The sequence below is a fragment of the Populus nigra genome, chromosome 7 (genome assembly GCF_951802175.1).
Source record: "Populus nigra chromosome 7, ddPopNigr1.1, whole genome shotgun sequence".
NCBI lineage: Eukaryota > Viridiplantae > Streptophyta > Magnoliopsida > Malpighiales > Salicaceae > Populus > Populus nigra.
Window position 1 is genome coordinate 18,191,231 of NC_084858.1, and position 13,422 is coordinate 18,204,652.

At 31.4% G+C, this 13,422-nt stretch overlaps 1 protein-coding gene across 1 annotated transcript; it reads left to right on the plus strand.

Annotated features, from left to right (window-relative positions):
- Window positions 1-4,186: 4,186 nt before the first annotated feature.
- On the plus strand, window positions 4,187-6,184 carry LOC133699152 (senescence-specific cysteine protease SAG12-like). Its single transcript, XM_062122306.1, has 2 exons — window positions 4,187-4,693; window positions 5,335-6,184. Exons 1-2 carry the CDS (start codon window positions 4,258-4,260, stop codon window positions 5,919-5,921), a joined length of 1,023 nt encoding a protein of 340 aa, XP_061978290.1. The 5' UTR covers window positions 4,187-4,257; the 3' UTR covers window positions 5,922-6,184.
- Window positions 6,185-13,422: the final 7,238 nt, after the last annotated feature.

The window sequence follows — 13,422 nt, forward strand, 5'->3', positions numbered from 1 at the left end:
TATTAAGATTTCAAATTTGATCCTTTGGCAAAATTTTAATTTGTTTCAATTTCACCCTTCAATCCAAATTTATGATGTATATTTTTTTTTTAATTTAGTCTTCATTCTTTTGATTTGATTTTGTCCTTATGTTAAATTATTTTTTCTTTTCAATTTTACTCTTCAATAAAAATAAAAATCTAGTTTCCTTCTTTTTTTTTTATTTCATTGTTGATCCTTCTTTTTTTAATTGTAATTTTTTATTTTAGATCCTTTTGTATAATTGATTTTTTTTCTCAATTTCATCCCTCAATATTTGATTGGATAGGCGCTGGATCTCATGTTTTTTCCAGGTGGAGTGGTTTCGGTCTAGTCACGGGTTTGGAAAATTAATGCGCGTTGACATTCTTTCTTATAAATTTTCCTTTTTTGATACTATCATTAGACATTGTTTCTTTTTTTTTTTTGAGTTATCATTATTTCATGATCTTGAGCTGTGGGTTTAGCATGTTAACTTGAGTTGAGTCAATCTTTTTTATAAAGCCATTTTTTTAAAAGAAAATTAAATATTTTTTCAGTCCTGTCCTTCGAAATCTGGTTTCGTCCATTTAGATTTAATTGGTTTGGGAATTGAGGAACATTGTTTTTTTCCTTTTGAAAAAAAAAAATTTGTTGCCAAATTATCACAATTACTTCTTTTTTGGTCTATCCAATATCACTGTTTTTTTTTTAATCTACTTATTTGACTCAGTTCAGTCTATAACCGGATTGCAAATTTTGTTTTTAAACAAGCTTGTACCGCCTGAATATCATTTTCTTATACAAGAATAAATGGCCCTGCATGCGGTGTGGTGCGGGTTGTTGAGCTAGTGTTTTAGCTAACGCCTCAATTTAAGCACCTCGAAGTTTTGTAATAAAGTTTTCTTCCTTGGAATGATTGTGAAATCAAAGGAAATTAATTAAGTTATGATCCAATCAATATCACAAATAAAAATTATTGCATGCATATTTCAATTATTTGGATGAAGCTGTGCCCGGTCTGTTCTAAATGGAATATTAATTAATTCCATTTATTGACAGTAATGGTTCGATCGTGGATCACATGTACACTGGCAAGAAGAAGAAGATGATGGAAGTTCTAACCCATGGGAGGTGTTGGTCTGTCTCTCTTATCAAAATCTAAGCCCCAAATTTCCACTGAACTTCTTGACTCCTGTGGTTGGACCCCTAGGACCCTTCCTTGGTTGCCGTGATTTGCTCTCTTCTAGTACTTTTTTTTATAAAAAAAATTAGATCTCATCTAAATCTTGATTCATTTGTTCCTTGTCCACACAAGCCGGTGATTATGCAAGTTTGATGCTTGATTTTGCATTTGCATACTAAGATCTGCCTTCCACATAGAATTTATGTTGGTGGGCGTAATGTAAAGATGCCTGGCTTGATTATTTGACAGAAACAGATGGCCTTGCGTGAAATTGTGAAGGCAACACTAAGAACAAAAAGAATAATATAAATAGGTTAAGTATAAAGTGATAAATATTTCATGTATAAAGAATAAATAAAAATTTTGTTTCAAAAGAAATGTAAAGGAAAAAAACGAAAAACTAAAATAAAACATTATAAAAGAATGAAAATAAGAGAAAATAATAGTGGTAAAAAGGCAAAGCGTAGAAAAAGGGAAAAAAAATCTAAGCAATTTTTATTTTCTAAAAGAAATAAAAACTACAAATTTGATATCACTGCAGTAAAAAAAATTGAGAAAAAAATTATAATCATGGCATTTATGTAACACCCTCATCAAACATAGGATGTTAAAACATGAAATTTTACAACAATTTTACACATTATCATTGAATATGAACTTTTATTATGGCTAATGTTTTTGACACTTACTTATATATGTGGTCATGCTTATTTATTTATTAACAATTTTACTGAAATTTTAGCAAAGTTTCCTTTATATGTAGACGTACCAAGTTATTCACTACTCCTTCCATATTACAAGTTATTATAACAAACATGGTCTAGTTTCTAATAACTTGAGTTGCGGGTTTGGAAAGTTAATGCTCATTGACATTGTTTTTTTTTATATAACTAGTTTTCCGTCCTTCTGTATTTAATTGGTTGGGAATTGAGCTACATTGTTTTTTTTCCTTTTGAAATATGGTTTGTTTTGTTGCTAGATTATCACAATTACTTTTTTTTGGTCTATTCAATATCATTGCTTTTTTAAAAAAAAAACCAAATATAGTTAAAATAAAATCAACTTATTTTACAACAATAGGATGTTGAAACATGAAATTTTACAACAATTTTACACCTTAGCATCGAATATATATAAGCCTTTATTATAGCTAATTTTTTAAAAAACTTTTATATACATGTAGTCATGCTTTTTTATTTATTAACAATTTTATTGAAATTTTAGCAAAGTTTCCTTTATATATAGACATACCAAGTTATTGACTTCTCCTTCCATATTACAAGTTATTATCACAAACATGGTCTAGTTGTCCTACACCTTATTTCACATCATTTCAACCAAGAATTGACCCCACTTATTCCTTCTACCCTCGTTATATTTTACATCATGATCATCCCCACAAAAAATTAATACTAAATAAAAGCTGAAAGAATCAAATTTCATACACTTAGATTTTGAATTACATATATAATTTGTCTTCTAAACATGTATGAAAGTTAGAGCACCCATCCTTTTTATCTAACACTATAGAAAATTTCAAGAACAATAGTTATAAATTTCACAATATTAACACATCAAGATATTCGTACTCGACATGAGCAAGGTTTTACTCTCAATTTCAACTCAATTAGTTTATTTCGATTTACAAACTAATTTAAATTTTTCTTAAATATTCATTATCAATTATCAACGTCCATATAAATTTATACACATAAATTTAGAGAAATTACAACTCTGCAATATCATTGATAAAAATTAAAATGGACCTGTTGAACAAGCTATTATTTATTTCATCAACACATCTAATTGGGTAATTCGACATAAGTTTCAACAATTTACAAACAAATATAATTTTATAAAATCTAAAACAAACCATAACAAGTTCAAAATTATGCATTCATACTACAAGTTTGTTTGAGAAATAACAATAAAACATCTACATACACTAAAAAAATACATATAAAAAAACATTAAAAAATAATAAAATTGACATTTTAATGTTAAAATTAAAAAAGATAGATTTACTAACAAAAAATAATAAAATCAACAATAAATAAGAACACGGATGCTGTGATTACAAAAATTAAAGAAGGATGACTTGTGTTGAGAATAGGAGGATATTTTAGGGGCGGTGGTTGCTTGCAGTTGCGGGGTGGGGCAGTTTGTTTAGATGCAATTGTGGGGGCAGAAAAAGGAGAAATAAGGGAGGGGAGGGGAGGGTGGTGATACATTAACTTTTACCAATGGAATCACTGACGAAATATTTTCATCGGTGATTCCATCGGCGATTCTGACGATGAATGGGTCATATCACTGTACGGAGATCGTCGGTAAAATTGTCCGCAAAACTTCCACGTCATCGAACTGCTTTTTTTATTCAAAATTCTATATATTTCATCTGTAATTCAGTTGTTATATACCGATGACACAGAATTACCAAGGGATTAACATCCGTCGGTAAATATCACCGCAAATTACTGATAAAAAAAATTCCGTCGGTAATTCTGTTGGTTTTAGTCGAATTTCTGGTAGTGTATGCAAGTTTTTTTGCCATGTTTTTTATAAAAAAATTATAAAAAAAATAAGGAAAAGAACAAAAAAAATTGGCATAAATAAACTAAGTTTAGAGTGATAAATATTTCAAGTGTAAAGAATTAAAAAAAAAATCCAAAAGAAGTATAAAGAAAAAAAAAGTAAGCCAACAAAAATAAATTTGGTTTTTTTTTTATTTTAAAAAATGCCATTTGGTTTGGTTTAGGTATTTTCAATTTAATATTTTTCTATTAAGAAAAATATTGAGATCTTGGAAGTTTGAACTCCGAATCTTGATGCTACACTAAAGATACCTTTCCCACATTACCAATCAACTAATTGGCTCACATGTTTCTCCAAAAATAACTCCAAATTTGACTTCAAAGCTCCAAACGTCTTCTAAGCCCCAAACGTCTTCACATAGAAAGAAGCTGGTTACAAAACTGGGTCTATAAAACCCCATTGCGCTGTTTTGAATTTGTTGTGCAAATAAAAAAACACTCACTTACAAGGCTGTAGACGCATATACTCTTATACGTACCATGGCCGCAAAAAAATGCACTACTCGTATTTTTCTGCCATTTCTCCTTATTTTAGCTGCATGGGCAACAAAAATAGCTTGTCGTCCTCTTGATGAGCAGGAATATATGTTGAAGAGGCACGAAGAATGGATGGCTCAACATGGACGTGTCTATGGAGACATGAAAGAGAAGGAGAAACGATACTTGATTTTTAAGGAAAATGTTGAACGGATAGAAGCATTTAACAACGGTTCTGACCGCGGATACAAGCTTGGTGTGAACAAATTCGCAGACTTGACCAATGAAGAATTTCGTGCCATGTATCATGGGTACAAGAGACAATCATCCAAATTGATGTCTTCATCATTTAGATATGAAAATCTAAGTGACATACCAACTTCAATGGATTGGAGAAATGATGGTGCAGTCACCCCAGTTAAAGACCAAGGCACTTGTGGTAAGTATACTTAATAATTTATCATAATAAACGGAATGTTGCCTTTTGGGTATATCAATTTTGTTTTTTGCTTTTTGCTTTTTCTCGAGAGTCCTTGAGGTTTATTTGTTTTTCATTTTGGTACCCCAAATATTCTGGTTGTGCACCTAAACTAAAAAATATTTTGTAAGAATTTAAACTAATAAAAAATTCCAAACTTAAAGTTCTTATGTACGTTAATTAAATTGATGGATTTTTTACAGAATCTTTTGATTGAACAATAAAAAAAATTAAAAGCTACTTGAGTGACAAATCCCATGTTACTCCCTTTGTCCTAACAAAATTGAGTATATTCATTTCGTCACAAAATAATTATGGTCAAAATATTAATTCTTGTATTTTCTTCCAAAATTTGTAATTTGATATAATTATGGTCAAAAATATTCCTTTTAAGTTATTAAGACCTGAGAAAAACTAGAGTCCGATTTGATATAATTCACAAATAACGACCTTCATAAACTTGTTTGTATATAAAGTGGGGATATATAATTACTCCTAGTATTCTTTAATTGCCATAAGTAAATACGGGAAGTTTCACACATCAGTTCTGATCCCTGCTTCGATGATTCTGCTCGTTGATTTATAATTATGTTGAATGGTAGGGTGTTGCTGGGCATTTTCCACAGTGGCAGCAATAGAAGGAATTATAAAGCTTCAGACAGGTAACTTAATATCATTATCAGAGCAACAGCTTGTGGACTGTACTGCTGGAAATAACGGCTGTCAAGGTGGTGTCATGGACACTGCTTTCCGATATATTATACGAAACGGAGGGCTAACAAGTGAAGATAATTACCCCTACCAAGGAGTAGATGGCACTTGCAATAGCGAGGAGGCAGCATCTACTGAAGCACAAATAACTGGGTATGAAGACGTGCCAAAGAATAATGAAAACGCTCTCCTGCAGGCTGTGGCCAAACAGCCAGTATCTGTCGCTGTTGACGGTGGTGGGAACGATTTCCGGTTTTATAAAAGTGGTGTCTTCGAAGGGGATTGTGGGACAGACCTAAACCACGCGGTTACTGCAATTGGATATGGTACTGACAGTGATGGGACTGATTATTGGTTGGTAAAGAATTCGTGGGGAACCAGTTGGGGTGACAGTGGGTATATGAAGATGCGAAGAGGCATTGGTTCAAGCGAAGGCCTATGTGGCGTTGCCATGGATGCTTCTTATCCAACTGCATGAGTAAACGTTAAGGGTCGTGTGATTAATATTAAACTAAATAGTCAAAAATATATACTACGTGATTATAGTTACGGTTTGGAAAGTTTGTAAACACACTTGTGTGTGTTTGTCATTGTGGTAGCTTTTACGATTATAATTTGAAAAAAATAGGTTTAAGAAAATCACTTTTAATTGTTGTTGGTTGTGTTCAAATACGTATTTTGTTAAAAATACGGTTGAAATTATTATTAAATAAAAAATAATTAAAATGTGTTTGGTTAAAACTGTTGTTGAAAATATTGTTAATAATAAAATGACATTATTATGCATGGGATTATTAATACGTCATTAACACAACAGTGCGATATTAAGATCCTATTTTTATTGTTCCATTAAACTAGCTGTAATCTCATCATGAACATAATTCATTTGAGAAGGTCTCTGATATCCGTTGCTTTGCTAGCCTGTAACGACATCAGTTAAAAAATCTTCTCTTCTCTAGAGCTAACATTCGAGTTATTATAGACTTGAAACTTGGTTGGCTGTGTTAGTTGATATGCTCAAGGTATTGAAAGTTTGTTAGTTACCGATATTAAGATCATGTTTGCAGCTTCGTCGACATTAGTAGATCATAGAGCCCTTGTGTTTTGTATCTCATAAGAACATAATTGATGTTTCATATTTTGTGAGATTTTGGGATGATAACATATATGTTAAATATTTAATATAATTATTATTATGCTAGGAATTTTATGAGATGTTGGGTTTAAATATTAGTTAAATCCATGATTACCTAATGTAGAATTTTTCGTTGATACTTGTCGCACGTGTGCGGCGTCATGATGATCGTCTATTTTGTTGGTTTGGGTATTTATCCAGGTAATCGGGAAAATGGAGCAGATAACAAATTCTTGTCTTTTATCCGTGGATAGCACGAATGGGAGCCGCCACCTAGTATTTTGGTTACTAGAAACCCTAACTGGTCTTAGAGATTAGGCACGGGGACTAGTTGTGTAAATGGAAGGTATTAGCACCCCAAATACGTCTTACCTAAGGTAAGCTGCATTGTTCGATTGTCTTATAAAAGCTAAGGTATTATTATGTTTTCTAATTGTTGGTCTGTCCAAAGTTAAAGAAAAGTCTTTCCCGGTAAAGAGATCTTTATCTTATCAGATAAATCTTGATCGTTCTAATGTCTATATATAAAAGAACCACCCTTGAATATTAAGAATACGTTTTACGTATAAATTCATAATTCTAGATACTAAAAGAAAACAAAATATTTTTTGGGTATTTTTTGAAATACTAGCCTAGTTCTCGTGGCTTTAATAAACTGGTTATTAAAGTAAAAATGCATGCTAACAAATATTTTGAAATTTTTTGTTCTAAGAAAATACGATTTAATTATTTTATATCATTGAGAGACTTGGTCGTATGCATGAAAACAAAAATATTTTTTTCTATATAATAATTTTTTTCAACATTTCAGAGAAAACCTGGTATTTTAATTCCCGATTTTCTACGGCACGTAAATATTCTTTTCTTTTCTTTTTTATTTTTGGACTGGGACTGACTCGGCCAACCATTTTGGTCTGGGCCGGTGTTGTTCGACTCAATAAACAGTGGAGAAGTTCTCTACTGTTCACATGCAATGTGAATAGTGGGGAGTGAATTAATTCACTCCCCACTGTTCACTTGCAAAACAGTGGAGGGCGCCCCCAATTGAAGATAAAAAAGGAGGGGGGAGAAGAGAGAGGTTGACTTGGTGGTGGCAGTGCTGTTATTGACGATGGGCAAAGAGGAGTGGCGGTGGTTCTAGGTGGCGGTCCTTTTTTTTCTCTCCTTTGCTTATCTGTGTTTTTCCTTCTTCGTTCCATTCCCTCTTCCCCTCTGTTCGTCTGTTCAAATTGGGTCTCTTCTTTGAAAATGAAGGTGGAGAAGGGCGGACTTGACGGTTGTGTTGCTGCTGTTGGAGGTGCTGGTGGTGGTGGAATGGCAGCGATTCTTCTTCTTCTCTCCTCTGCTTCTTCGTGTGTTTCTTTTCTTTCCTTTTTGTGTATGTTTTTCTCTTGTTTCTGCGTTCTCTTGTCCCCTGTTTCTTCTTCTTTGTTTTTTCCGTTCTTTCCTCTTTGTTTTCCTTTTTTTTTGTATTTCTCTTCTCGCCTTTTCTCCCTAAAACCCCCCATATTTTCCTTCTCTCTTTAATGACCTTACCCTGTTTTTTTAGTTCCCTATCAACTCCTCCTAAAAATCTTTCTCTTTGTTTTTCCCTTTTCCTTTTTTTTTTCCTGTTTCTCTCCTCTCTATCCTCTATTTGTTTTTTGTTCTCTCACCCCCAAATCCTCAATTCATTCATCGTTGTTTTTTTCAAAATCTTTCTCTCTTCTAAAAAACTCTCTCCTCTGTTCCCTCGTTCTTTTTCTCCTCTTTTTTTTTTCTTCCTGACCCCCTTCTTCTCCTATATCTACCCATATTTATAAGCAAGGGGAGAGAGGTCACCTTGTCCTGTCCCATCATGGCGTAGGGTAGGGTGGCATGGGGCGTCCTTTGCAGGGTAAGGCTTCCTCTCCTTTCTTCATCGTGATTGCAGGGCGTGTGGAGGGGGTTATTGCTTGTTAGTGTTTGGTCAAGTTGGGGGGTGAGAGAGAGAGAGAGAGCATGTTAAAAAACAAATTCAAAAACCTTCTTCCCCTGCTGCACATCCAAGGGAATAAGAAGAATAGTGCCGTTCAAAACGACACCATTTCAGGCTTCTTTTTTTTTTTATGGGGACCCAAAAATGGATTACAACAATATTGTTTGTATTAACTCTAAACATAGTAGTTAAATGATACTTAATTTAAATTACATGTTGTCACATTCCGATTATTTTTGTGGATAAATCTTAATGTAATTTATGTAGTAGTTAAATGCGTTATATAAAATATGACTGATGTGATGGGATGAATTGTGATGTGATGAGCTCAAGAAGATTGGATAATGAATGGAACGTGAATTGACTGTTTATTGAAGTATAGCAGGTTTAGTCGATAACTTGAAATCTCTTAGTATATGGGAAACTTTGCTAAAATTTCGATACATTCTCAAATCATAAAAATAAATTACATTGTTTTTAGATTTATCACATGGAAATTGTACCTAAATAATTGGTGATGTTACAATGTGTGTGCACAATCCTTTCTGTTATAGCTTCACATGCAGACTTCGAGGTGAGGTGACATGTAAAAGGGGTAAAATACGAAGAAAAAGAAAGTCACCACATAGTTTTATAATAACTAAAAACCCTAACTAGTCTTTAGAGTTTCTGGGTTAGGGGTTGATTATGTAACAGGGAAGATGAACATCACCTTATACATTTTAAATAAGATAAGTTGCATTGTTGTTTCTTTTCAATGCTATATGAGTTTTAATATGGTTTGCCTAGATTGACTAATATGTATGTTATTTAAGGTATTGTCATCATCCACAAAACAAAGTTCAAAGGACAGGAACCCGATGGTGGACCTTACCATCCTCGGTTATCCAGTGGACTATTTTAATTAACCCTATTATGTATTAACATCTAAATAATAAAACGCCCTCCTCGGTATATATTGGTGGGCTAATTTCGAACAAAGTTCTAAGAATCTAAAAACCATACCATATATTTTTTTTACAAACTAAATGAGCAAAATCAAGATATTTTAAGAGAATAACAACTAGAAAAGCAGAAACCAGGAGCAACACAAAAACAATTCGATGAACATGAATGTAGCATTTAATTATTGTCCTGGGATAGAAGGGACAAAGACAATAAAGACAAAAATATATTGAATTGAAGATACATCAATATAAAAATAAAAATAAATTTATTTCAAAAATAATTTTAAAAATCACACAACTCCGTTTTGTATAATGAATGTTCATCCAATTTTAGTTTCTTTGATAATGTTTCATATATGGTCCATCAATACAACATAATAAAGATCAAATAGCCCATAACTTAATAAATAGTCATGCCTTTTTTATTATGTTGCTCTTTAGACAATGGTTGGTTAGTATTTTCAGCTAGTTTTGGTTTACTAAAATTAAATTCGTCTCTTAAATTTGGTTAAAAATAGATTGTTCATGCATGGACTAGCTAGCTAATGGAATTCTGTTCTTGGGCTGGGGATTCCAAATCATGTAGTAGTTTCTATGTTGGAGCAAGTTATAATTTCAAATATATATCTCCACAATCCATATTCATATCTAGTGTAAAAGGTACGCTAGCCAACCCTAGTTAAAAAGAACCTAAATCTCCTCTGGGTTTTACTTTAACACGTTCGAGAAGAAATTCTGTGAATTTGATTGATGTTTTTTTTTAACCCTTCAATTATTTTGTTAAATTAAAATCTATATTTATCTCTTAATTTTCTAACTTAATCTTAAATTAAAATTAAGGGTGTTTGTTTCTCGGAAACTATTTTCCAAACTTTTCTGTGTTTGTTTGTCATTAAAAAAGTTAGTCAATGGAAAACAGTTACAGTCAATAGAAAATTTGGCTTGATTTTTAGGAAAGTGTTTTCCTTTTATTTTGGGCGAAAAACACTTTTTGGAAGTTGTGAAAAATTTAGAAATATCATATTATTTGTTGATTATATTAAATTTGGTCCTCAAACTTTTGATTGCTATATATATATTTTGAATATTTTTTTTCAATTTCATCCATTAGAATTTAATTTTTATATTAATTTTGGTCTTTATTTTTATAATTGTTATTTGCTTTTCCATTATTATTTTTAATTGAAATTTTTTATATATCAAATTTTGTCCTCATTCTTTATTTTTATATAATTGAAATTTTATTTGAAATAATTTATGAAATGTTAATTATTATTATTTTAATTTCTTCATCTTTTAATTTTTTTATTTTTTAGATTTGATCTCTATTATTTTGATTATTATTTATTTTATTTGAGATAATTTATGAAATTATATTTTTTTTCAATTTCATTCTCATTCAACTTTTTAATTTGTAAGATTTGCTCCTTATTATTTTAATAAACTTGAAAAAAATAAAACATTAATAAGTTATTTTCCAACTCATTTTCTATGACATAACTAAACACTAGAAAGTGTTTTCCAACTTATTTTCCATTACACTACCAAATATCATAAAATAATTCACTTTTCCAGAATTCACTTTTCTAAAATTTACTTTTCAAAAGAAAACTACTTCCCAACAAACAAATAGGCCTAATAAATTTTTTAATATTTATTAACATATAATTCTCCATCAATTTAATTTGTTAAATATGTGCAACAAGTTTTCTTGAGTACAAAAATGTGTTGATAATGCCGATATTATTGTATATATAAAAAACACTTTTGATACTACCCTGTGGTGTAGCGTGCGTTGTCGAGCTAGCGATTTAGCCAAAGCATCAAATTAAGCAACCTTGAAGTTTCGTAATAAAGTTTTCTTCCTTGGAATGATTGTGAAATCAATGGAAATTAAGTTATGATCCAATCAATATCACAGATAAAAATTATTGCATGCATATTTCAATTATTTGGATGCACTGTGCCCAGTCTGTTCTAAATGGAATCTTAATTTCATCCACAAAAACAAAGGAATCCAAACTTATTGATGGTATCTAAATGACCAATAATTTAGAGTTTATAGTATCGTACTTGAATACTCAATTAATGAGGGTTCACTCGTTTAGTACAGTGCTTGAAACGAAATCGAAAGCCTATGAAGGTTCATGTGCTTTCAGCTGTCAACATCTAAACGAAAACTATACCAGTGTTGTACGTCTTCGGCAATGGTCGTTAAAATAATCTTCCCAGGTATCGGTTGGTTCGTCTCGGTTTTAATTAAAAAATTAAATTGAATCGAATTAGTTGTTAAAAAAATGAATTCAAATGTAATGATTCTCTCTAGTTTTTTTGGTAGCTACTATTATATGTTCGCATTTCACAGCGCGTTAATATCAATTTTTTTAAAATGTAAAATATATATTAATAGTATATAGAATGTTTTAAATGTCTTGAATCTGACAGTCATGCTAGATTCAGGAGACTTGGATCTAACACCCATACTAGACTTGCAGTCATACAAGAAGCAAGCATCTTGAGTCTACTTGGATCTGGTAGTCATGTCAGACCCAATCACCTTGTGTAATTTTGTTTAGGTGTGTCTAGGCTCGGGTCCAGGCCTATTTAATTTTTTTATATATAAATTTCATGTGTGGATTAGGTGTAGTGCTTACTAGAATCTGAGCAGATGATAATTAAAATGTTGAGACTTATAATTTTTTTATTTTTTTATATAAAAATAATAAATTATCCTTTAAGTATCATAAACCGAAGTTCAAGCTAAAAAATTATTTATAAACAAAAAATCATCAAAAAAATCTAATTTAATATTTTAGATCTAAAAATTCAAATCATATCTTCATATTGAAATAGTTTATTTTTTATGCTCATGAATTTGTTATTACTTCAACAAAAATTCTATCTTCTCTCTCTTTTTTTTATGAATTTTTTATATCTTTTTAATCAAACTCAATGCAAAAAAAATGTTAATTTAATGGGTGGTCGTTTGTGATTTTTCACTGACAACAACATTATTTTTTATTTTTTTTAACAACACTAGACTATATGTATTTAGTTTCATTATACAATTTATTTAGTTTTTTAAGTACTTCTTTTGCCCTACTTTATGACATCTATTACTATATTAAAGAGTTCATCATTTCATCGCATGCTGTTAGAAAGAAAAGATATGAAGCCCTCTTGAATGGAAGACTTAAGAAATCTAGAAGAAAAGATATGGTTGTCATATCCGGGTGCGTGTGGGTCTGGCATTCCTAGGCGTGAATTTAGCACGGTTGTCAAGCCCAGACGTGTAAGTCCAAACCCAAGTGACTTGAATCTAGCAACTATGCTAGATCTGAGCACCTTGGATCTTGCAAACCATGCCAGATCCAAGGTGTGTGGGTCTGACAATCACACCAGATCTAATGTACTTTTTTATGGTAAACATGTCTGATTTGACAAACAACAAACAAAGAGGACGATTATGCATTATAGTTGTCAAGAAAGAGAAAAAAAGAAAAGCACAAACAATCGATCATCAAAGGCAATCCAACCATTATTTGTCTACATGTGCCACACCATGTGGAAGAGAGCATGATTGTGCATCTAGTGAGACAGCAGATGGCTAGATTTGGCCACCGAGAAGCGTCACACGCACCTCCTTAATGGCGTGAGCACCATCCACTCGCTGGGAAAGAAAAAGAAAGCCAAAGATATATCTTGCGTGAAAAGATGAGAAATTAAAAGTGAAACTATTATTACAATCCAAAGTTAAATGTCTCTTGATCTATAGTGATTTTCCCACACAATTTAGCTTTTGTTATAATTTCACGGGACGAATAATTTATCTTATAGCAAAAAACAAAACATGCAAGCTTTTCTAAAATGTTTTTTTTTACAAAAAAAATCATAATTATAAATAAATAAGCCTACGCATGCATTTAATTAAATAAATCGA

Bases quoted from the DNA above. Each gene is read 5' to 3' on its own strand.
- LOC133699152 (XM_062122306.1), top strand. From the start codon at position 4,258: ATGGCCGCAAAAAAATGCACTACTCGTATTTTTCTGCCATTTCTCCTT. The intron at 4,694-5,334 runs GTAAGTATACTT...GTTGAATGGTAG, and splicing joins TAAAGACCAAGGCACTTGTG to GGTGTTGCTGGGCATTTTCC.